Here is a 22,726-nt window from a genome sequence, read left to right as displayed (position 1 = left end):
CTAGAATGTTGCCGGGTCTTCAGGAGTTGAGTTACAGGGAAAGACTGAACAGGTTAGGACTTTATTCCTTGGAGTGTAGAAGAATGAGGGGAGATTTGACAGAGGTTTACAAAATTATGAGGGGTATAGACAGAGTAAATGCGAGTAGGTTCTTTCCACCTAGATTAGGAGAGATAAGTACGAGAGGACATGGCTTTAGGGTGAAAGGGGAAAGATTTAGGGGGAACATTAGGGGAACTTCTTCACTCAGAGAGTGGTGGGTGTGTGGAACGGGCTGCCATCTGACGTGGTAAATGCGGGCTATCTCTTAAGTTTTAAGAATAAATTGGATGGATACATGGACGGGAGAGGTCTGGAGGGTTATGGACTGGGTGCAGGTCAATGGGACTAGCTGAATAAAATTTCGGCACAGACTAGAAGGGCCGAATGGCCTGTTTTCTGTGCTGTAGTGTTCTATGATAGGCAGGTGAGGGAGGGGGAGAGATGCAATGATGTCAGAAGCTGGGAGGTGATAGGTGGAGGCAACAAAGGGCTGGAGATGATGGAATCTGATCGGAGGGGGAGCATGGAATAAAGGGAGGGAGGTGGGGAGGGGATCTGGTGGGAGGAGTGGGTGGGTGATGAGCAGATGGAGAAGGTGGGGCAAAAGAGATGGGGTGATGAGGACCAGTTGGATCAGAAGGAGAGAGAAGAGCATTTAAAACCTTGGTCACGTTAAAATTTAGTAAAATAAATGAATTATTAGCCCTAGCTAAACACGGATTCCTACACTTGGAGGGGGAGCAGTTGTTTTAGGTTGATTGCTGGGATAAGGGCTTTGTCCAATGTGGTCTTGGGCTCAGAGACTGACTTGAGCGCAGTGGAGTTTAGAAGGATGAGATGTGACCTTATCTTGATAGATTATGAGAGGCATAGCTAGGGTAGAGAGTCAGAAATATTTCTACCCTGGGAAATAGATAAGTAATAGAGGACATAGCTTTAAGGTGAGATGGGGAAAGTTTCAAGGAGATGTGCAGGGCCAGTTTTGTTTCCCCCCCTACACAGAGAGTGGTGGGTGCCTGGAATGGGCTGCCAGGGGGAGTAGTGGAAGCAGATTCGACAGAGGCGTTTAAGAGGCTGTTAGACACATGAATTTGCAGGGAATGGAGGGATATGGATCATGTGCAGGCAGAAGAGAGTTAGCTTAATTCAGCATTGTATTTGACACAGACATTGTGGGCTGAAAGGCCTGTTCCTGTGCTGTGCTGTTCTATGTTCTACGTACAAGATGCCAAGGGGTATCTGGAAGGTTGTTTCCTCAGGCTGGTGAGATGAGAACCGGAGGGCACCGTCTCAGAATACTTAGGATTGAGACCTGGGGAAATTCCTTCACTCCAGGGGCGTGTGTCTTCAGAATCATTCACCTGAGGGGGTCGAGGTTGCTCAGTCACCTTCTGTAGATGTATAAGGAAGCAGGAACTTGGGATGGGACGAGAATGCAGATTTGGATTACTGCCTCGGCCACAACGTTACTGGATTACAGAGCGGGCTCAAGAGGCTGACGGCCTCCTCCTGCTCCTCAAGTTCTGAAATCGTACCTGTGTTCTTTAGCGTGTCATCGCCCTGAAGCAGGCAACCCTGCAGTGCTCCAACCTGGGTCAGCGTCCCTCCGAAAATCAGCTTCAGCTCCTCCAGTGAGCCCTGAGTAGAGATAACACACTGGTCAGTATAAGGGAGTTCCTAAACTGCATCAATGCCGGTAGGTTAATCATAGCAACTGGGCAGACAAGAGCTTCCAGAGGTGGAGTGACAGGGCAGAGAACTCGGGTGGCGTATTTCAGAGGTCACAAAGGTTAATGGACACACTGAACAGCTCTTCCCGCCCTAGTGTCCAACTGTCCCCCCAATTCAATCCTTGACCCTTCATCCCACACCCCCACCCTCTCTGGGTTGCCCTGAAAAATTTTGGCCAGGCAAGTAGACAGGGTGGTAAAGGCAGCCTATGGCATGCTTGCCTTTATCAGCTGGGTACTGAGTGTAAGACTATGGAAGTCATGTTGCAGCTGTATAAAACTTTGGTTAGTATGCACTTGGAGTATTGTGTGCAGTTCTGTTTGCCCGTTACAGGAAAGATATGGAGGCTTTGGAAAGGGTACAGAAGAGGGTTACCTGGATTAGAAGGTACAAGGAAAAGTTGGACAAACCTGGCTTGTTTTCCCTGGAGTATCGGAGGCTGAGGGGAGACCTGATAGAAGTTTATAAAATTATGAGAGGCAGAGATAGGGTAGGCTGTCAGTCTTTTTCCAGGGTAGAAATGTCAAATATTAGAGGACCTGCAGTTAAGGCGAGAGGGAGAAAGTTTAAAGGAGATGTGTGGGGCAATTTTTTTTTTACACACAGAGAGCGGTGGGTGCCTGGACCGGGCTGCCAGGGGTGGTGGTGGAAGCAGATACGATTATGGTGTTTAAGAGGCTGTTAGATACATGGATATAGAAGGAATGGAGGGATGTGGATCACGTGCAGGCAGAAGAGATTTAGTTTAATTTAGCATCATGTTCAGCACAGACATTGTGGGCTGAAGGGCCTGTTCCTGTGCTGTACTGGTCTGTGTTCCCTGCTCCAAGCAATGGGGGACGTCCATCTTCCTGCCTGGAAAATGACGGATCGAATCCCGAGCTCACCTGCTGCCGCCCGAATACTTTGCTGGTCCTGGTGTGGACGGTGCCCGTCGCCTCGGAGGGGATGGGGGCCACGGCTGGAAGCCCCGCACTGGAGTCCACCCGTTGGCAGTCAACGTACAGTTCTGCAGTGAGCCGGTTGGTCTGCAGCCCGCTGAACCTCAGGATGATGGAGTGAGACTTCCCATCAGCCAGCCGCGCGTTCTGCAGGCTCACAGAATGGGTCTTCCCATCTTCCCTCAGGTAGCGGAGAAGCACTGGAAGGAACGTGACAATCAGCACCTATTGCTTGCTCACTGAGTTTTACAAGTGCGCCATCGAAAGAATCCTATCTGGATACATCACGGCTTGGTACGGCAACTGCTCTGCCCAAGAAACTGAGATTCCATATGATGAGATGGACTCTGACCTCACGATCTACCTTGTTGTGACCTTGCACCTTATTGCACTGCACTTTCTCTGTAGCTGTGACACTTTGTACTGTTATTGTTTTTACCTGTACCACATCAATGCACTCTGTACTAACCAAATGTAACTGCAAATGTGTAATGAATTGACTTGTATTATCGGTACGCAAGACAAGTTTTTCACTGTACCTTGGTACAAGTGACAATAATAAACCAATACAATACCAGAGAGTTGTGGACACAACCCAGTCCGTCACACAAACCAACCTCTCCTCCACTGACCCCGTCTACACTTCCTGCTGCCTCAGGAAAGCAGTCAACATAATCAAGGATCCCTCCCACCCCAGTCATTCTCTCTTCTCCCCATCTGTTGGGGGAGAAGATACAAAAGCTTGAAAGCACATACTGCCAGGCTCAAGGCCAGCTTCTACCCTGCTGTTAGAAACATAGAAAACCCATGGCACAATTCAGGCCCTTCGGCCCAAAAGCTGTGCCGGACTGTCCCTACCTTAGAAATTACTAGGCTTACCCATAGCCCTCTATTTTTCTAAGCTCCATGTACCTATCCAAAAGTCTCTTAAAAGACCTTATTGTATCCGCCTCCACCACCGTTGCCGGCAGCCCATTCCACACACTCACCACCCTCTGAGTAAAAAACTTACCCCTGACATCTCCACTATACCTTCTCCACAGCACCTTAAACCTGTGTCCTCTTGTGGCAACCATTTCAGCACAGGGAAAAAGCCTCTGACTATCCACACGATCAATACCTCTCATCATCTTATACACCTCTATCAGGTCCCCCTTCATTCTCCGTCGCTCCAAGGAGAAAAGGCCAAGTCCCCTCAACCTGCTTTCCCAAGGCATTCAAGAGTTATAAGACTCTTGAAAGGACCTCTTGTTTGATAAAGAAAAACTCTTGATCTCCCAATCTACCTCATCGTGGCCCTTGCACTTTATTTGTCTGCCTGCACTGCACTTTCTCTGTAACTATATATTCTGCATTCTGTTTTATTTTTGTAGTATTTCAATATACTTGTGTATGGAACGCTCTGTCTGGATGGCACGCAAACAAAACTTTTCACTGTATCTCGGTACATGTGACAATAATAAACCAATTACTAATTTCCATGTGAAGTCTTTCCCTGACCCAAGTTCCAGACCAACTCGACCAAAGCCCCAGCCTTTCTTCACCTTAGATCATACAACCCCTCCACCCCCACCCTCCCTGCGCACCCTCACCTCCATCTTTAACCATACCTCCAATCCCCAATCTTTCACCACCACCCTCCCTGACACACCCCAACCCTCCCCGCACCAATCTCGGTCCCGCTGCCACATCCCTCCCACCCAACATCCCAACGAACCTCTTTGTTTCTCTTCATTGACCCCACCTTGCCCTCCTTGTCCCAACCCTGGGAGCTCCTGAGGGATGGAGACCCGGGTCTTGGACAAGGAAACGGGATGCTACGACCCAGCCCAGAGGTGGAGCTGGTCCTGGGCGGGAAGGTCAGGGGGCAGAGTCGCCTGACCCCGATCAGGATGGGTAGCCCTGCTGGTGCCTTGCCTCCCCACCACTCCCCCATCTTCCTCCAGTCCTGCCATTTTTGTCCCATTCTCCACCCCTATCCAGCCCCCGGTCACCAATCTTCGTCCCCCTCCCCCTCCTGGTTCCATCCTCCCTCTACACACACACACACACACACACACACACACACACACACACACACAGAGTCACCGCAGGCTCCCCCCACCCCTATCTGTTTCTGCCATACACCTCTACCCCAATGGTTCCATGCTCACCTTTCCTTATCAGAGGTCCAGCATTGGTGGCCCTTTGTGTTCCTATTTATCTCCCTCCAGCAGCCGTCTCTAAACTTCCCCCCCTCCTCCATCCATCACCCACCTCCCTCTCTCCCAACTCCACCCCCGTCCCCTCCCTCACCTGGCGCAACCTGCCCATCACACCCCTCCTCAGTCCACCAATCACCTCTGGCCCCCGTTTCACCACTCCCCACCTCCTCTTTATAGTGGCCACCTCCCCTCTCCTACTCTCAGTCCTGCAGGGTTTTGACCCAAATTCCTCATTTCCCCCCCCCCCCCCCCCCCCCCCCCCCACAGTTGCTGCCCAACCCGCTGAGTTCCTTGCTCCAGGTCCCAGCATCTGCCGTCCCTCGTGTCCTCCCCTACCTCTGTTGATCTTTCCCATCACGGACACCTCCAGGTAGCGCGAGTTGTCGCTCTTGGCGTAGAAGCCCAGCAGGATGCCACCCTGCGCCGGCGGCAAGTGGAACGTGGACACCAGGAAGAGCTCGTCCACCGTCAAGATCTCCGTGGCCAGCTTCTCCACTGCGGTAGCCTCCTGCATCACGTTGCGCACGGACATAAAATCGACCACTGTTGGGAAAGGGGCAGAGACGTCAGTCAGAGAGAGAAAATCGGAAACAGAATCTCAAAGCATGTAACCTTTGAAGAATAGATGTCAGTAAAAGCGGAGACTGATGGAGATGGACCCAGTCCAATAAGGTTCAGGAACCAAGGGTGACGCTTCGCCCTGTGTCTCGACCCATGGCCTGGAGACAGAAGGGGTAAACCACCCAGGTTAATGCCCTAAACGTGGGGTGGATGAGCTGAGGCAGTAGCAAATCGAAGAGTGGAGACACAAGAGAGAGACGGCAGATGCTGGGATCTGGAGCAACACACAATCTGCTGGAGGAACTCGGCGGGTCAGGCAGCGTCTGTGGAGGGAGATGGACAGTCGACCATCCCATCCCCCCCCTCCTCACCTGGATCCACCTATCGCTTGCCCCACCGCTCCTCCTCGCCTCTTTATACCGGTTATCTCCCTTCTACTCTTTCTGTCCAGATGAAGGGTCTTGACCAAAACGTTGACTGTCCATTTCCCTCCACAGATGCTGCCTGACCCGCTGAGTTCCTCCAGTGGATTATTTGTTCTCCAGATTCCAGCATCTGCAGTCTCTTGTGTCAATAAATGCAAGAATCTTAGAGTCATAGAGCACTACAGCACAGAAACAGGCCCTTCGGTCCATCTAGTCCATGCCGATATGATCATCTGCCTAATCCCATTTACCTGCACCCGGATCATATCCCCCAGACCCCTCTCATCCTAACTTCTCTTAAATGTTACAATTGAACCCGCATCCACCGCTTCCGCTGGCAGCTCGTTCCACACTCGCACCGCCCTCTGAGCGAAGAAGTTCCCCATCAGATTCACCTTTCAGCCTAAACCCATGACCTCTCATTCTAGTCTCACCCAAGCTTAGTGGAAAAAGCCTGCATCCATTACCCTAGCTATACCCCTCATAAATTTGTATACCTCGATAAGATCTCCCCTCATTCTAAATTTAAATTTTTAAAAATTTTTAAATTAAATTAAAATTTAAATTTTATTTACGGCGTGGTAACAGGCCCTTCTGGCCCAACGAGTCCGCGCCGCCCATTTTAAACCCAAATTAACTTTACCCGTACGTCTTTTGCAATGTGGAAGGAAACCGGAGCACCCGGAGGAAACCCACGCAGACACGGGAGAACGTACAAACTCCTCACAGACAGTGACGGGAATCGAAACCCGATCGCTGGCGCTGTGATAGTGTCGCTCTAACCACTACGCTACCGTGCCGCCCACAATGCCGTCCTGCGCTCCAGGGAATAATATCCTAACCTATTCAACCTTTCCCTATGACTCAAATCCTCCTGTCCCAGCAACATCCTTGTAAGTTTTCTCTGCACTCTTTCAAGCTTATTGATATCTTTCCTGTAGGTAACTGCACACAATACCCTAAATTCGGCCTCACCAACATCTTATACAACTTTAACATAACATCCCAACTTCTGTACTCAGTGCCCTGGTTTATGAAGGCCAAGGTGCCAAAAGTTCTCTTTACAACCCTATCTACCCGTGATGCCACTTTCAAGGAACTATGGATCTGTATTCTCAGGTCCCTTTGTTCTATCGCACACCTCAGAGCCCCACCATTCACTGTGTAATACTCTGGTTTGTCCTCCCAAAGTGCAACACCACGCACTTGTCTGCATTAAATTCCATCAGCCATTTCTCAGCCTATTTTCCTAGCTGGTTAAGATCACACTGCAAGCTTTGATAGCCTTCCTCACTGTCCACTATGCCCCCAATCTTGGTGTGATCCGCAAATTTGCTGATCCACTACACTATCACCTAAATCATTAATATAGATGATAAACAACAACGGGCCCAGCACTGATCCCTGTGGCACACCACTAGTCACAGGCCTCCAGTCAGAGAGACAACCATCTACTATCATTTTCTTGCTTCTCCCACTAAGCCAACGTTGAAGCCAATTGGCTACTTCATCCTGAATGCCAAGCGACTTAACCTTCTGGACCAGCCTCCCATGTGGGACTTTGTCAAAGGCCTTGCTGAAGTCCATGTAGACAACATCCACCACCTTTCCCTCATCGACCTTCTTGGTTACCTCCTCGAAAAACGCTATAGATTGGTTAGACATAACCTGCCACGCACAAAGCCATGTTGACTATTCCTAATCAGGCCCTGTCTATCCAAATACTTATATATCCTGTCCCTTAGAATACCTTCCAATAATTTACCAACGACTGACGTCAGGCTCACCGGCCTATAATTTCCCAGCTTATTCTCACGGCCTTTCTTGAACAACAGAACAACATTAGCTGTCCTCCAGTCCTCTGGCACCTCAGCCATGGCTAAGGATGTTTTAAATATCTCTGCCAGAGCCCCTGCAGTTTCTGCACTAGCCTCCCACAAGGTCCAGGGGGGATACCTTGTCAGGCCCTGGGGACTTATCCACCTTAATTCGCGTCAAGACAGCCAGCACCTCCTCTTCCGTAATCCGGATACGGTCCATGACCTCACTACTCTTTTGCATTAATTCTATTGTCTCTGTGTCTGCCTCCAGAGTAAATATGGATGTAAAAAATTCATTTAAGATCTCCCCCATCTCTTTCAGCTACATGCATAGATGACCACACTGATCTTCAAGACGACCAATTTTCTCTCTGGCCACCCTTTTGCCCTTAATCTTGTCTGGGATCCATACCCTCACCTTTCCCACTGAGCTCTTCACCACACCCCATCCCCGGGACTGCACCCATTCACTCCTCACACTCTGGACTGAGAGGAAACCGGAGCACACGGAGGAAACTCATGCAGTCACAGAAAACTCCACAAGAGAGCACTGGAGGTCAGTGTTGAATCTGGTTGTCTGGAACTGTAAGGCAGCAACACTAACCACTGTGCCACCATACTTCTCTGCATCAGCTGATGTTGTTGGGATTAGGCCAATCTGCTGGAACAGTTTTGAGGAAACCAAAGTCAAATTCCATTGGTTGGGAAAAGATATGGACACACACGCGTGCACATGCACGCGCGCACACGCACGGATCACTGACAAATAGGTCAGATAACACAATTAGATAAAATGATTTTCTAAGTTTAAGATCAACCAAAAGTAACAAAGCTACACAAATGATAAATTAAATATAAAATCAATTTGGTATTGGAACAATGTCTCAAATTAAATCAAAAATTACATATGGAACAAAACCACAACGTGGCTTGAGATAGTAACTGTAAATTCACAATTCAATTAGCTTTTGCCCTTTCTGTAAACTGTTCATTCCACAAAGCTTGTGTATATATTGGTGTTTCCAGTCTGACCCTGTGTTGTACTGTAATTGAGTTGTTTTCTTCACAAAGTAAACACTAAACCATGAAGTATTTACTGGGATTTGGATAGAAGTCTGTCTATGTTTATTCTCTTGCCCCTCTTCCCGTTACTACCATTGTGGGGGAGGTACAGGAGCCTGAAGACCCACACCCGACAATACAGAAACAGCTTCTTCCCCTCTGCCATCAGGTTTCTGAACCCATGGACACTACCTCATTATTCCTTGTTTTTGCACTATTTATTTATTTTTGTAATTTATAGTAATTTTATGTCTTTGCACTGTACTGCTGCCACAAAACAACAAATTTCACGCCACATAAGTCAGTGATAATAAACCTGATTCTGATTCCAATGTCGACTGTGCAAATTAAAGATCTACTCGTGAAAATTTGTTCTGTGAGGCAGTACATTTTCTGTGGGTTTCAATGCATCAGAAATCTAAAGCCCTCCCTTCTTCACGGTCTCTCCTGTCACAGACTCATCTGCTCTTTCCTCCATTTCTGATGCAATGCTTGGAGGAAGAGCGTTGATGCTTTGCCAAATTGTTTCCTGGGGTAAGGGCATTATCTGACAAAGAGATCGGGGACTCAACAACTGTCCTATATATAGCGGAGTTTGGAAGAATAAGAGGTGATCTTATCCAGATGTACAAATTGCCGAGGGAAACCAACAGGGCGGATGCAGGGAAGTTGCTTCCTTGGGCTGGTGAGACTGGAACTGGGAAGTACAGTTTAGGGTGCCAAGATAAGGAGAAATTCCTTCAGTTAGGGCTGTATGCCTTTGAAGCCTTAATTCCCTGAGAACCGATTGAATTTTTTCCCCATTGATTTTTAGGATAAAATATCTTTATTAGTCACATGTACATTGAAACACACAGTGAAATGCATCTTTTGCATCGAGTGTTCTCGGGGCAGCCCGCAAGTGTTGCCACGCTTCTGGCACCAACACAGCACGCCCACAACTTCCTAACCCGTACGTCTTTTGGAATGTGGGAGGAAACTGGAGCACCCGAAGGAAACCCACGCAGACACGGGGAGAACGTACAGGCTCCTTACAGGCAGTGGCCAGATTTGAACCCGGGCCGCTGGCGCTGTAAAGCGTTACGCTAAGCAAGGACGCATAGAAGAAAATAGGAGCAGGAATAGGTCCCTCGGCCATTCAAGCCTGCCCCGCCATTCAATATGAGCATGGCTTATTGGCTTCTGGCCTCCTCCTGTGCCAGTTCCCATACTTCTCATGGAGACACTAGAGACAGCAGATGCTGGAATCTAGAACAACAAACTTGTTCTCAATTGATCCTTCTTCTCTTTAAGTATTCTCAACGATCTAGCTTCTATTCCAGAGATTCCTACGTACCTCAATACTAAATCACCACCCCCCCCCAATCTTGTAACTAAGTCCCCTCGTTCGAGACCCTCCCACTCGTGGAAACATCTGGACATCCACTCTGAGATGTCCCCTCAGGATCCTAATTGTTTCAATAAGATCACCCCTCATTCCTCGACACGCTAAAGAATATGGAGCTGTTCGTGATAGGACAACCCTCTCGTCCCACAGATTAGCCTGGTGGATCTCTTTTGGACTGGCTCCAATGTCAGGATATCCTTTCCTAAATAAGGGGTCCAAAACTGAGCACTGCGCTCCAGGTGAGGCCTCACCAGTTCCCTGTCCAATTGTAACAATGCAGATATTAGTGACTCGCTCAGCCACAATGTTACTGAGCAACAGAGCAAACTCAAGAGGCTGGATAATCTGCTCCTAGTTCTCATGTTCTTAAATCATACCTGTGTTCCTCAGCGTGTCATCGCCCTGAAGCAGACAGTCCTGCAGTGCTCCGGCCTGGCTGAATGTCCCTCCGAGAATCAGCTTCAGCTCTTCCAATGAACCCTGAGCAGAGGGAACATACCAGTTAAAGGGAGACACGTCATGCAAACTAGAGGAGCTGCAGAGAGTAGTGGACTCAGCCCAATACATCACGGGCACATCCCTCCCATCCAGGCCGTGCCATCTTCTCGCAGCAGGAGGTACATGAGCCTGAAGTCCCACACCACCAGGTTCAGGAACAGCTACTTCCTTTCAACCATTCGGTTCTTGAACCAACTAGTGCAACCCTAATCACTACAGTTTAGCAATACTATGACCACTTTGCAGTACAACGGACATTATTTTTGTTCTAATTGTGTTCTTTCTTGTAAAAATTGTGTGTAATTTATGTTTTTCCTGTGAATGCTGCTCATACGATGCTATGTGCCTGCGATGCTGCTGCAATTAAGTTTTTCATCGCACCTGTGCGTACGTGTACTTGTGCAGATGACAATAAACTCGACTTTGAAAGGGACCAGGAGTTGAGTGATAAGGCAAAGAGCTCTCCAGGGAGCCTGAGTCTCCAAGTTCATGGCTCAACCACTCCCCACTACTCTACGCGAGTCAGTCACAACGCAGGCCAGAGCAAGGGGAAGACTCTTTTGTGCTGGGATGCCAGCGTCCTTCATTGTTGGGGTCAGACCCCTTCTCACAAGGATGGGCAGCAAATCTCAGCCGTAACAGTCCCTCAAGAAGGTGGGAGTGTCACCTTCTTTAACATGTGGTGAAGATACTTGCTCATCGTTGTTGTGGGACTTCAGTCTGGGGAGGGGGATGGTGGAATAAAAGGAGTGGTTGATATATTTCCTAGTCAGTAAGGGACGGCCTGGTGCCTTGCAGCTTCAGCGTCTTGGGTTCGATCCTGATCTCTGGTGTCACCGGTGCTGAGTTTGATTCCTTATCCCCCCAGTTACCATCTCCCTCTCGCTCTGGGGGTTCCCCTGGGTGCATCGGAGCAGCCTAACGCTGCCTTTTCTTGCAGCGAGAGGGGAGGCATCCGTGTCTTTCCCCATGGGATAAGGGAAGGCCCTGACGTTAACACATCGCCCCAATCCTGAGCTCACCTGCGGCTGTGTGAACGTCTTACTGGTCCTGGTGTGGATCATATTGGCTGCTGCGGAGGGGATGTTGACCATGGCTGGAAGGCCCACACTGGAGTCCACCCTTCGGCAGTCAACGTACAGCTCCACGGTGAGCCGGCCCTGCTGCAGTCCACTGAACCTCAGGACGATGGAGTGAGACTTCCCGTCGGCCAGCTCTGCGTTCTGCAGGCTCACGGACTGGGTCTTCCCGTCTTCCCTCAGGTAGCGGAGAAGCACTGAGAGAAAGTGACTGTTAGCACCTCTTGATTGCTCTGCAGGCCTCCCCACCCCTGCCTCTACCTTCCCGCAACACCTCCGCCTGCTGGTTTGCCCTTCCCACTCACCGTCGCTCTCTCTGCTACACCTCACTACGCCTTTCCAGCCTCCCCTCCATGGACTCTGTCTATACTTCTCACTCCCTCGGTAAAGCAGCCAACATAATCAAAGACCCCACCCACCCTGGACATTCTCTCTTCTCCCCCCCTCCCATCGGGCAAAGGATACAAAAGCCTGAAAGCACGTACCACCAGGCTCAAGGACAGCTTCTATCCCACTGTTATAAGACTATTGAACGGTCCCCTAGTACGATAAGATGGACTCCTGACCTCACAATCTACCTCGTTGTGGCCCTTGCACCTTATTGTCTGCCTGCTCCGCACTTTCTCTGAAACTGTCACACTTTATTCTGTATTCTGTTATTGTTTACCCTTGTACTACCTCGATGCACTGATGTGATGGAGTGATCTGTATGGACGGCATGCAAAGCAAAGTTTTTCACTGTACCTCGGTACGTGTGACAATAATAAACCAATTTACCAATCCTTGGCACAGCCACCACACCTTCCTCCTCTTCATCAACTCTTCCTTCTGTGCCCCACTACACTGCACTCTCTACCTGACCTTCTGGCCCAGGGGGATCCCCGTGGGGGACAGGCGAACACACACCAGACCTCATTGAAGGGTCTGCGGTGGAAACGGGGAGCAGGTTCAAGTTCCTGGATGCCAACATTTTAGAGGATCTATCCTGGGCCCAGCACACAGATGCAACCACAAAGAAGGCGTGCCAGTGTCTCTGCTTTCTTAGAAGTTGTTGGAGATTCAGCATGTCATCAAAGACTCTGACGAACTACTAACAGATGTACAGTGGAAAACATTCTGACTGGTTGCATCATGGCCTGGTGTGGAAGCTCAAGTGCACGGGAATGCAAGAGGCTACAGGGAGCGGTGGGACCCAGCCAGCTCCATCACGGGTACTGCTCTCCCCACCACCGAGGAACGTCTATGAGAGGCGATGTCTCAGGAAGACGACATCCACCATCAGGGACCCCCACCATCCGGGATGTGCCCTCTTCCCGATGCTGCCATCAGGCAGGAGGTACAGGAGCCCTAAGACCCACACCTCAAAGTTCAAGCTTCTTCCCCACTGCTGTCAGGTTCTTGAACTGACCTGAAGAAACCCTAACGCTACCTTGGACTATATTTCTTTTCCTCTCTCTCAATCTTGCACCAGTGTCATTATCTTTATTTTGTTGTCTATTTTTGTGCATGTGTAAGCTATGTATAATTTATGTTAATTTAAGTTTATGTCAACTTATGTTTGTCATGTTTGTACTGTACTGTGCTGCTGCTGCAAAAAGCTAATTTTCGTGGCATTTATACCCTGGGTGTGCGTGCCTACGGCAATAAACTTGAACTTGAGATCTGAGACAGCAATGGGATGTTGAGCCAGTCTTGGGCACAAAGGCCAGAGGAGCCACAGCGAATCATCTGCCTGTGATCGGGCTGAGAACCTCCCCCACCACTCTTGATCGCACGGGTGCCTGACCCCCTACCTCTGTGGATCTTTCCCTTCACGGACACCTCCAGGTACCGCGTGCTGTTGCTCTTGTCGTAAACGCCCACCAGGATCCCGCTCTGTCCGGGCGGGAGGCTGAACGTAGACAGCAGGGTGAGCTCGTTCACCGACGGGATCTGCGCGGCCAGTTTCTCCAGCGCCGGTGCCTCCTGCATCAGACTGCGTGCGGCTATGAGATCGATCGCTGCCGGGAAAGGGACGGAGGTGACAATCAGAGACGGAGGACTGGGAATCGGAAAGGGAATCTTAACAAGTGTGGAAGGGTGGAGCGTTCGAAAGGTATATGTCAGCAAAAGCTGAGACTGCCCAAGGTGGATCCAGTACAATGGGGTTCATGAACCAGGCATAACCCAGCTCCAGCTCCCCAAGTCCCTCTCTGGGAACCTCCAGCTCCCCAGGTCCCTCTCTGGGAACCTCCAGCTCCCCCCCAGTCCCTCTCTGGGAACCTCCAGCTCCCCGTGCCCCTCTCCAGGAACCTCCAGTTCCACGGGTCCCTCTCCGGGAACCTCCAGCTCCACGGGTCCCTCTCTGGGAAGATGTGTGAGCAAGATGTGATTGTAGCAAAGGGCTCAAGCATTGTTTGGGATCCACATCTTCAGTGCCCCCTGATCCCTCGCCCCTCACTGCAGCACCCCTTCGCCGATGGTATATCCATTCACCCCTGGCCTCGGAAAGTTGCTCACTCCCTCATTTGGGGCGAAAAGGATGCACAGAGACACAGAGGAGGGAAAGTAGCAAGACAGTGGCAAGTGGAGAGTAAAGGGGCAAAAATGTGAGGTTGTAACACACAAAACACTGGAGGAACTCAGCGGGTCGGGCAGCATCTGTGGAGGGAAATGGAGAGTTGACGTTTCAGGTCGAGACCCTTCATCTGGACTAGAGATGAAGAGGAGATAACCAGTATAAAGGGGTGGAGAGCTGGCAAGTGATAGGCGGATTCAGGTGAGGAGGGGTGATAGGGGTGGGAGTGGGAATAGCGACAGAGGCTGGGAGGTGAGAGGTGGAGGTGACAGAGGGCTGCAGATGGTGGGATCTGATAGGAAAGGAAGATGGAGCAGGGAATCGAGACAGGGAGGTGGGGAGGGCAGATGGGACCAGTAGTGGGAGGGGACCCAGTGGGAGGAGCGTGCATCTGTGGAGGGAAATAGAAAGCCGGCGTTTCGGGTCAAGACCCTTCATCTGGACCAAAAGACAGAAGAAAGATTTCCAGCATCTGCAGTCTCCAAAAATGTCAGGTTGATCACTTGGATGGGAAGAACAACAAAACAGGATAGTTCCAAGTTGTGAGAGGCCTGGTTGAGCTGATTCCTGGGACAAAGGCATTGTCTGGTGAGGTTTGGAGTACAGGGACTGGCCCATGCATGATGGCGTTTGGAAGAATGGTGCAATCACAAGGAAAGCGCGCCAGTGTCTTTACTTTCTTAGAAGGTTAAGGAGATTCGACATATCACCAAACACTAACAAACTTCTACAGATGTACTGTTGAAAGCGTGGTCTGGTACGGTAATTTGAATGCGCAGGAACGCAAGGAAGTGCAGGGAGTAGTGGACTCAGCCCAATACATCACGGGCATATCCCTCCCAACCATCAGTAGTATCTACATCAAGAAGGCAACATCTATCATCAAAGATCCCCACCATCCTGGCCGTGCCATCTTCTCAGGCAGGAGGTACAGAAGTCTGAAGTCCCACACCACCAAGTTCAGGAACAGCTACTTCCCTTCAAACACTCGGTTCTTGAACCAACCGGCACAACCCTAATCACTGCCTCAGTACAGCAACACTAGGATCACTTTGCACTACAATGGACTTTGGTTTTTTTTTGTTCTAATTGTGTTCTTTCTTGTAAAACTTGTGCATAATTTACGTTTGTCTGAATGTAGCGTTTCTGATGCTATGTGCCTGTGATGCTGCTGCAAGTAAGTTTTTCACTACACCTGTGCACACATGTGCATATGCCAATAAACTCGACCTTGATAGAATGAGAGGTGATCGTATCCAGAGGGGAAATCGACTGGGTTGATGTAGGGAGGTTGCTTCCTCAGCCTGGTGGGACTGAAACCAAGGGGCAGAGTCTCAGAATACTTAGGAACAAGATAAGGAGAAATGCCTTCACCCTGGGCTGTAAGCCTTTGGAACCAGCTGACCCAGAGGGCTGAGGATGCTCATTAAGAGTTTTTGACTGACTCTTGAGGATGAAAGGATTTGAAGAAGGAATGGTGCTGGTGGATTTGAAATGCTAACTCAGCCAGGGTGGCTGAACCATGGACCATGAATTGAGGGACCAGATGAACGCTTCCTGCTTCTATTTCCCGTTTTCTTAAATCATACCCCTGCTCCTTAGCGTGTCATCACCCTGAAGCGGGCAACCCTGCAGTGCTCCAACCTGGGTCAACGTCCCTCCGAGAATCAGCTTCAGCTCCTCCAATGAGCCCTGAAGAGAGGCAAGACACTGGTCAGTGAAAGGGAGTCTCAGAACCGCATCAATCCTTGCAGACACATCGCGCAGACCAGATGGATAACAGGTGCAGTGTACAGAGATCGAGTGACACAACAGAGAGATCTCCAGGAAGTCCTAATAGCTCAACCACTCAATGTGAGTCAGCCAGGCTACACGCTGGATCACAGGGGAGAGCTGTGTTCCTGCCCTATCTTTTACATGCCTGGATTCTGACATGGAAAGTGGTAGGTGTTTTGTTTATGGGATATGGCCAGGGTCCATCTTTATTCCCTATCTTTAATTGCCCCTCAAGGAGATGGTGGTGAACCACCTCCTTGAATCGGTGCAGTCCGTGTGGTGAAGGTGCTGATGTGGAAAGGGTTCTAGGCTTTATCCGGCAGTCATGAAGGTACAGCCCTGTATTCCCAAGTCAGGATGGAGATGGAACACATGGGCATTCCTAATGATAGTTCATTATGGGTCTCTAAGGTAGGGACATGTTCGGCACAGCTTTGTGGGCCAAAGGGCCTGAATTGTGCTGTAGGTTTTCTATGATTCTAATGATAGCTACGTCAGGTTTGGACTGAATGCTGAGGCCTTATGTGTATTCATGATGCACGTGAACTAATATTGCCTGTGGAGACACAGGAGACTGCAGATGCTGGAATCTGGAGCAACACACCAGGACCTCAGCGGGTCAGGCAGCATTGGTGGGGGGGGGGGGGGAAACGGACAGTTGACGTTTCGGGTCATAGAATCATAGAACAGTACAGCACAATACAGGCCCTTCAGCCCACAATGTTGTGCCGACCTTTAAACCTAAGACTATCTAACCCCTTCCCCCCACATATCCCTCTATTTTAAATTCCTCCATATGCTTATCTAGTAATCGCTTGAATCTGACCAATGTACCTGCCTCCACCACCACCCCAGGCAGCGCATTCCATGCCCCAACCACTCTCTAGGCAAAAAACCTCCCTGTGACATCTCCCTTGAACTTCCCACCCATTACTTCAAAGCCATGCCCTCTTGTATTGAGCATTGGTGCCCTGGGGAAGTCATCCAGACAGTCCTGATGAAGGGTCTTGACCCGAAACGTCAACTGTCCATTTTTCTCCATAGGTGCTGCCTGACCCGCTGAGTTCCTCCAGCATCTGGTGCGTTAACACTGCTTGCGTCCTACCTGAAAAGGTTAACTGTTTCTCTCTGCCTGGCATTTCCTGCAGTTTCTACTTTCCAGCATCCACAGTTATTGATTTTTAAGCAGTGGAGTGGTCAATGGTGTGAGTGGTTAGACAGAGAATGCTCCAAGGCTAATAGCTCAACCACTCCACACCACGGGTCAGGTCCAAGGGGAGGAGTTCTGCTCCTGCCTCATCCTTCACACGCCAAGATTCCAATACCATGGAAAATAATAGACCATTTTTTTTTTAAAAAGAAACTTTGTGGCATGTTGCTGCTGTTGGCAAGGTCGGAATTTCCTAGCCTTCTTTAACAGTTGGTAGAAGTGAGCTGTGTTCATGAACCATTGCAGCCTTCATGATGAAGGTGCTCCCACAGTGTGGCCGGGGAAAAGAGTTCCAGGATTTAGATCCGGCTATTAAGATAGAGCAGCCGATATATTCCCAGTGGCAGTGCCGGGCATTCAGTCCAATGAAAGCCAGGCAAGCTTGCGATCGAACGGTCAGGACTCTGTGTATTAAGGACGCAGACAGATCAAATCTGCTTGTGTCCCACTGAATGCTAAAAACCTTCAACCACTTTCAGATACACAGGGTGGTGAACAAGGCGTTTGGCACGCTTGCCTTCATCAGTCAGGGCGCTGAGTACAGGAGTGGGGACGTCATGATACAGCTGGACACGGCTCTGCTTTCAGCCACAGGTAACGTCTGCTTTCCTCTCCAGTGTTCAACCCTTTCCCCTTAATTCAACCTCCTGACCCCTCATCCCACATCCACCACCTCCTCACACTCTCTGGGTTGCCGCGGGCATGTTGGGGCAGTTTGACCCTGTCTCTGCTTAAAGCCACAGGTAACATCCACCTTCCTGACACTTAGAGTACTGTGTCCAGTTCTGGTCACCTCATTATAGGAAGGATATGGAAGCATTGGAAAGGGTGCAGAGGAGATTTACCAGGATGCTGCCTGGTTTAGAGAGTACGCATTATGAGAAGAGACTAAGGGAGCTAGGGCTTTACCCAGAGTGTGATTGGGGCGTGGAATGCGCTGCCTGGAGCGGTGGTGGAGGCAGGTACATTGGTCAAATTCAAGAGATTGCTAGATAAGCATATAGAGGAATTTAAAATAGAGGGATATGTGGGAGGAAGGGGTTAGATAGTCTTAGGCAAGGTTTAAAGATTGGCACAACATTGTGGGCCAAAGGGCCTGTATTGTGCTGTACTGTTCTATGTTCCTGCCCAGCGGAGGAGCGAGCACCCAGAGGCACAGACCGACCAAGCCCCGACCTCACCTGCTGCCGTCCGAATGCCTCATCAGCTCGCACCTGGACCGTGTCGGATGCCTCGGTGGGGATGGTGGCCATGGGCGGGAGGTCAGAGCTGGAGTCCACCCGTCGACAGTCAACGTACAGCTCCACGTTGGTCTGGCTGCTCTGCAGCTCACTGAACCTCAGGATGATGGAGTGAGATTTCCCATCGGCCAGTTCTGCGTTCTGCAGGCTCACAGACTGGCTCTTCCCATCTTCCCTCAGGTACTGGACGCGCACTGGGAGAACGGGACAATTAGTGCTGCTCACTCCTCTTTTCCAAGTATCTTCCTCCCTTGCTTTGTCCCTCCCACACCACTTCCAACGTCCTCTGCTTCCTCAGGAGGCCAAGGAAATTGGCCCGTTGACTCTCACCAATTTTTTTTTAAAGATGCACCGTAGAGAGCATCCTATCCAGATGTATCAGAGCTTGGTACGGCAACTGCTCTGCCTGAGACCACATGAAATTGTAGAGAGTTGTAAACACAGCCCAGTCTATCAAGAAAACCAGCCTCCATGGACTCTGTCTACACTTCCCGCTGCCTTGGGAAAGCAATCAAAGATCCCTCCCAGCCTGGTCATTCTCTCGTCTCCCCTCTCTCATCGGGCAGAAGGTACAAAAGCCTGAAAACATGTACCACAAAGCTCAAGGACAGCTTCCTACCCCGCTGTTATTAGACTCTTGAACGATAAGATGAACTCTTGATCTCCCAATCTACCTCGTCGTGGCCCTTGCATCTTATTGTCTACCTGCACTGCACTTTCTCTGTAACTGTAACACTATTTTCTGTGTTCTGTTACCGTTTTCATTTTGTACTGCCGTAAGTATAGAATGATCTGTCTGGATGGCATGCAAACAAAGCTTTTCGCTGCATCTAGGTACATGCGGCAATAATAAACCAGTTACCATTCCCCTCCTCCCTATCGCCCTCCGTCGTTCTCCTGACACACCCACCAAACTTCAGACCACATCCAATCCTCCCTGGCAGCCTCCACTCCTTCTCACCCCCACCACCCCACCGCCCGCACCACACCCCTCTCCATTCTGTTCCACAACCTTCTTTCCAACTCCCGACACCATCCCACCAGGAATTCCCAACAAGGATGGAGATCTGGGACAGCAACGGGATTTTACAAACCTGCCCCTGGCATGAAGCTGGCCCTGGTCAGGAGGCCGGGAGGGGTAAGAGTGAACCATCTGGGATTAGGCTAGGAACTGGTTTTTGGCTTATTATTGTCACGTGTACTGCAATACAGCAAAAAAACTTTTCTTTGCAAGCCATCCAGACAGATCATTCCATACACAAGTACATAGAGGTAGCACAAAAAGAAAAAAAAAACAGAATGCAGAATATAGTGTTACAGTTACAGAGAAAGTGCAGTGCAGGCAGACAATAAGTTGCAAGGGCCACGACAAGGTAGATTGGGAGATCAAGAGTTCATCTTTATTGTATAAGAGGGCCATTCAAGAGTCTGATAACAGCAGGATAGAAGCTGTCCTCGAGTCTGGTGGTACGTGTTTTCAAGCTTTTGTATCTTCTGCCCGATGGGGGGGCGGGGGGGGGGGAGAAGAGAGAATGCCCGGGGTGGGAGGGGACCTTGATTATGTCGGCTGCTTTTGGACCTCTTGTATGATAAAAATGATCTCTTGATCTCCCAATCTACCTCATCGTGGCCCTTATTGTCTACCTGCACAGCACTTTCTCTGTAACTGTAACATTGTATTTTGTACTCTGTTTACTACCATCAGGGAGAAGGTACAGGAGCCTGAAGACCCACACTGAATGATTCAGGAACAGCTTCTTCCCCTCCGCCATCAGATTTCTGAACGGTCCATGAACCCATGAACACTACCTCGTTATTCCTTTTATTGAATTATCTATTTATTTTGCAATTTATAGTAATTTTATGTCATTGCACTGTACTGCTGCCGCAAAACAACAGCCTTCATGACATGTAAGTCAGTGATAATAAACCTGATCCTTATTCCTTTGTACTACCTCAATGTACGGTAGTGTAGTGGTTAGCGTAACGCTTTACAGCGCTGGCGACCCGGGTTCAAATCCGGCCACTGTCTGTGAGGAGTTTGTACGTTCTCCCCATGTGCCTGCGTGGGTTTCCTCCGGGTGCTCCGGTTTCCTCCCACATTCCAAAGACATACAGGTTAGGAAGTTGCGGGCGTGCCATGTTGGCGCCGGAAAAGTGGCGACACTTGCGGGCTGCCCCCAGAACACTACACAAAAAGATGTATTTCACTGTGTGTTTTGATGTACATGTGACTAATAAAGATATATCTTGTCTTACTTATGTGTGGAATGATCTGTCTGGATGGCATGCAAACAAAAGTTTTTTTTACTGTATCTAGATACACGTGACAATAATAAACCAAGACCAATTACCTCTCCTGAAGCAGCAGGAAGTGTGGATGGAGTCAACGGAGAGGAGGCTGGCTTTAGTGATGGACTGGGCTGCGTCCACAACTCTCTGGAGTCCCCCTGGATTGCACCAGTGCCCCTGCCTTACCTCCGTTCATCTTTCCCATCACCTCCAAGTATAGGGAGTTGTCTCCCTTGGCGTAGAAGCCCAGCAGAACGGCATCCTGTCCGGGAGGTAATTTGAACGTGGACGCCAGAGAGAGTTCGTCCACCGTCAGGATCTCCGTGGCCAGCTTCTCCACCGCCGCAGCCTCCTGCAACACGTTGCGCACGGACATGAAATCGATCACTGCCAGGAAAGGGACGGAGGCGACAGTCAGAGACAAGAGGGCCGGGAAGCTGAAACAGAATCTTGGAGGTGTGGAAGTGCTCGATGCTCGAAAGATAAATGCCACCGAGGGCAGAGATTGAACGGACCCAGTCCAACAGGGTTCATGGATCCCGAGTGAGTTTTATCTTACCCACCCCCCTGCAGTAAGCTGACCCCAGCCCCCTCCCAGTATCCTGGCCCCAGGCTCCAGAGAGCAGTGAGACTAGGGACAACACTGACCGCCCTCTATCCATCCCCTCGTCCACCAATGTGCCCCTCACCTGACGCCACCTGCCGCTGAGTTGCTCCTTCTACCTGTGCACCTCACTGTGCACTCCCCTCACCACTCACCTTGTCGTTCCACCCCTTTAACCTCCGTGTGACCTCTCACCCACCCCCTTTACCCTCTCGTTGCGCCCCGTGACCCCCCACCACTTCCCGTGCCCTCTCACCCGCCCCTTGCACTCCTGCTGTACCCTTTCCCACCACCTCTGCCCCTTGACCCTCGACACTGACCCCCCCTTTGCCACCCATTGACCCATCGCTGCCCCCTCAGCCTGTGATGCCCCTCCCCCTCCATGGTTGAAGAGCCACCCTGACCTACCACCCCAGGGTCTGGGCAATGGATCGGGATCCCCTATTACCCCACCTTCCCCGGGGAGGGGATCCGTGGGCAGGAATCCCAGAGTCGGGAAGTGGGGGGGGGGGGGGGCGCGGGGAGATCCCCCTGCCTTCGCGGTGGAACTTTTCCCAAAGTTTCATAAACTTTCCCAAAGTTCAGAAGACTTTCCCACCCCTCCCTCCCACCCACCCAGACCCCCCACTCTCCACTCACCCTGCCATTCCCGGCTAGCCGCCGCGCCGACGAACACCAGGAGCCACAGGGGCATCAGAGGGGGAGCGGGAGCCATGGGCGGGCAGGCGGAGAACAGACGGCGCTCGGCGGCTTCACTCCCCGACTCTGGCCCCTGTGCCGCCGCTCTCGCTGGTTTTGTAGATTCCGCCCTCGGCGCGGCGCCCTGTCAATCAGCCCCCGGGGCGGCACCAGGAGCAGAGGCCGCCCTCCGGCAGGAGGGTCCCGGAGCCGATCCCGAGCACTCACTTCCCGGGGAGAAACCCACAGCACTCACTCCCGGGTCACTCACTGCCTAACTAATCACCCCCAGCTCACTCATTCCCAAACCAATCACCCCCAGCTCACTCCCAAAACAATCACCCCCAGCTCACTCATTCCCAAACCAATCACCCCCAGCTCACTCACTCCCAAAACAATCACCCCCAGGTCACTCATTCCCAAACCAATCACCCCCAGCTCACTCACTCCCAAAACAATCACTCACTCCCGGGTCACTCACTCCCAAACCAATCACCCCCAGGTCACTCACTGCCAAAACAATCACCCCCAGGTCCAAACCAATCACCCCCAGGTCACTCACTCCCAAAACAATCACCCCCAGGTCCAAACCAATCACCCCCAGGTCACTCACTCCCA

At 50.6% G+C, this 22,726-nt stretch overlaps 1 protein-coding gene across 1 annotated transcript in view; it reads right to left on the bottom strand.

The window, feature by feature from the left end:
* Positions 1–22,213, bottom strand: part of LOC127587341 (thrombospondin-3-like) — a 58,993-nt gene extending 36,780 nt beyond the window's left edge. The window contains 10 exon segments of the mRNA XM_052045593.1: positions 1,578–1,680; positions 2,661–2,914; positions 5,255–5,461; positions 10,551–10,653; positions 11,694–11,947; positions 13,544–13,750; positions 15,897–15,999; positions 18,475–18,728; positions 21,013–21,213; positions 22,070–22,213. Coding sequence (XP_051901553.1) covers positions 1,578–1,680; positions 2,661–2,914; positions 5,255–5,461; positions 10,551–10,653; positions 11,694–11,947; positions 13,544–13,750; positions 15,897–15,999; positions 18,475–18,728; positions 21,013–21,213; positions 22,070–22,145 — 1,762 coding nt within the window. The 5' untranslated portion in view covers positions 22,146–22,213.
* Positions 22,214–22,726: the final 513 nt, after the last annotated feature.

Source organism: Pristis pectinata, chromosome 40, assembly GCF_009764475.1.
Source record: "Pristis pectinata isolate sPriPec2 chromosome 40, sPriPec2.1.pri, whole genome shotgun sequence".
In the NCBI taxonomy this organism is placed as follows: Eukaryota; Metazoa; Chordata; class Chondrichthyes; order Rhinopristiformes; family Pristidae; genus Pristis; species Pristis pectinata.
Note: the sequence above shows the minus strand (reverse complement) of the source record. Positions and strands in the feature narration are given on the sequence as shown.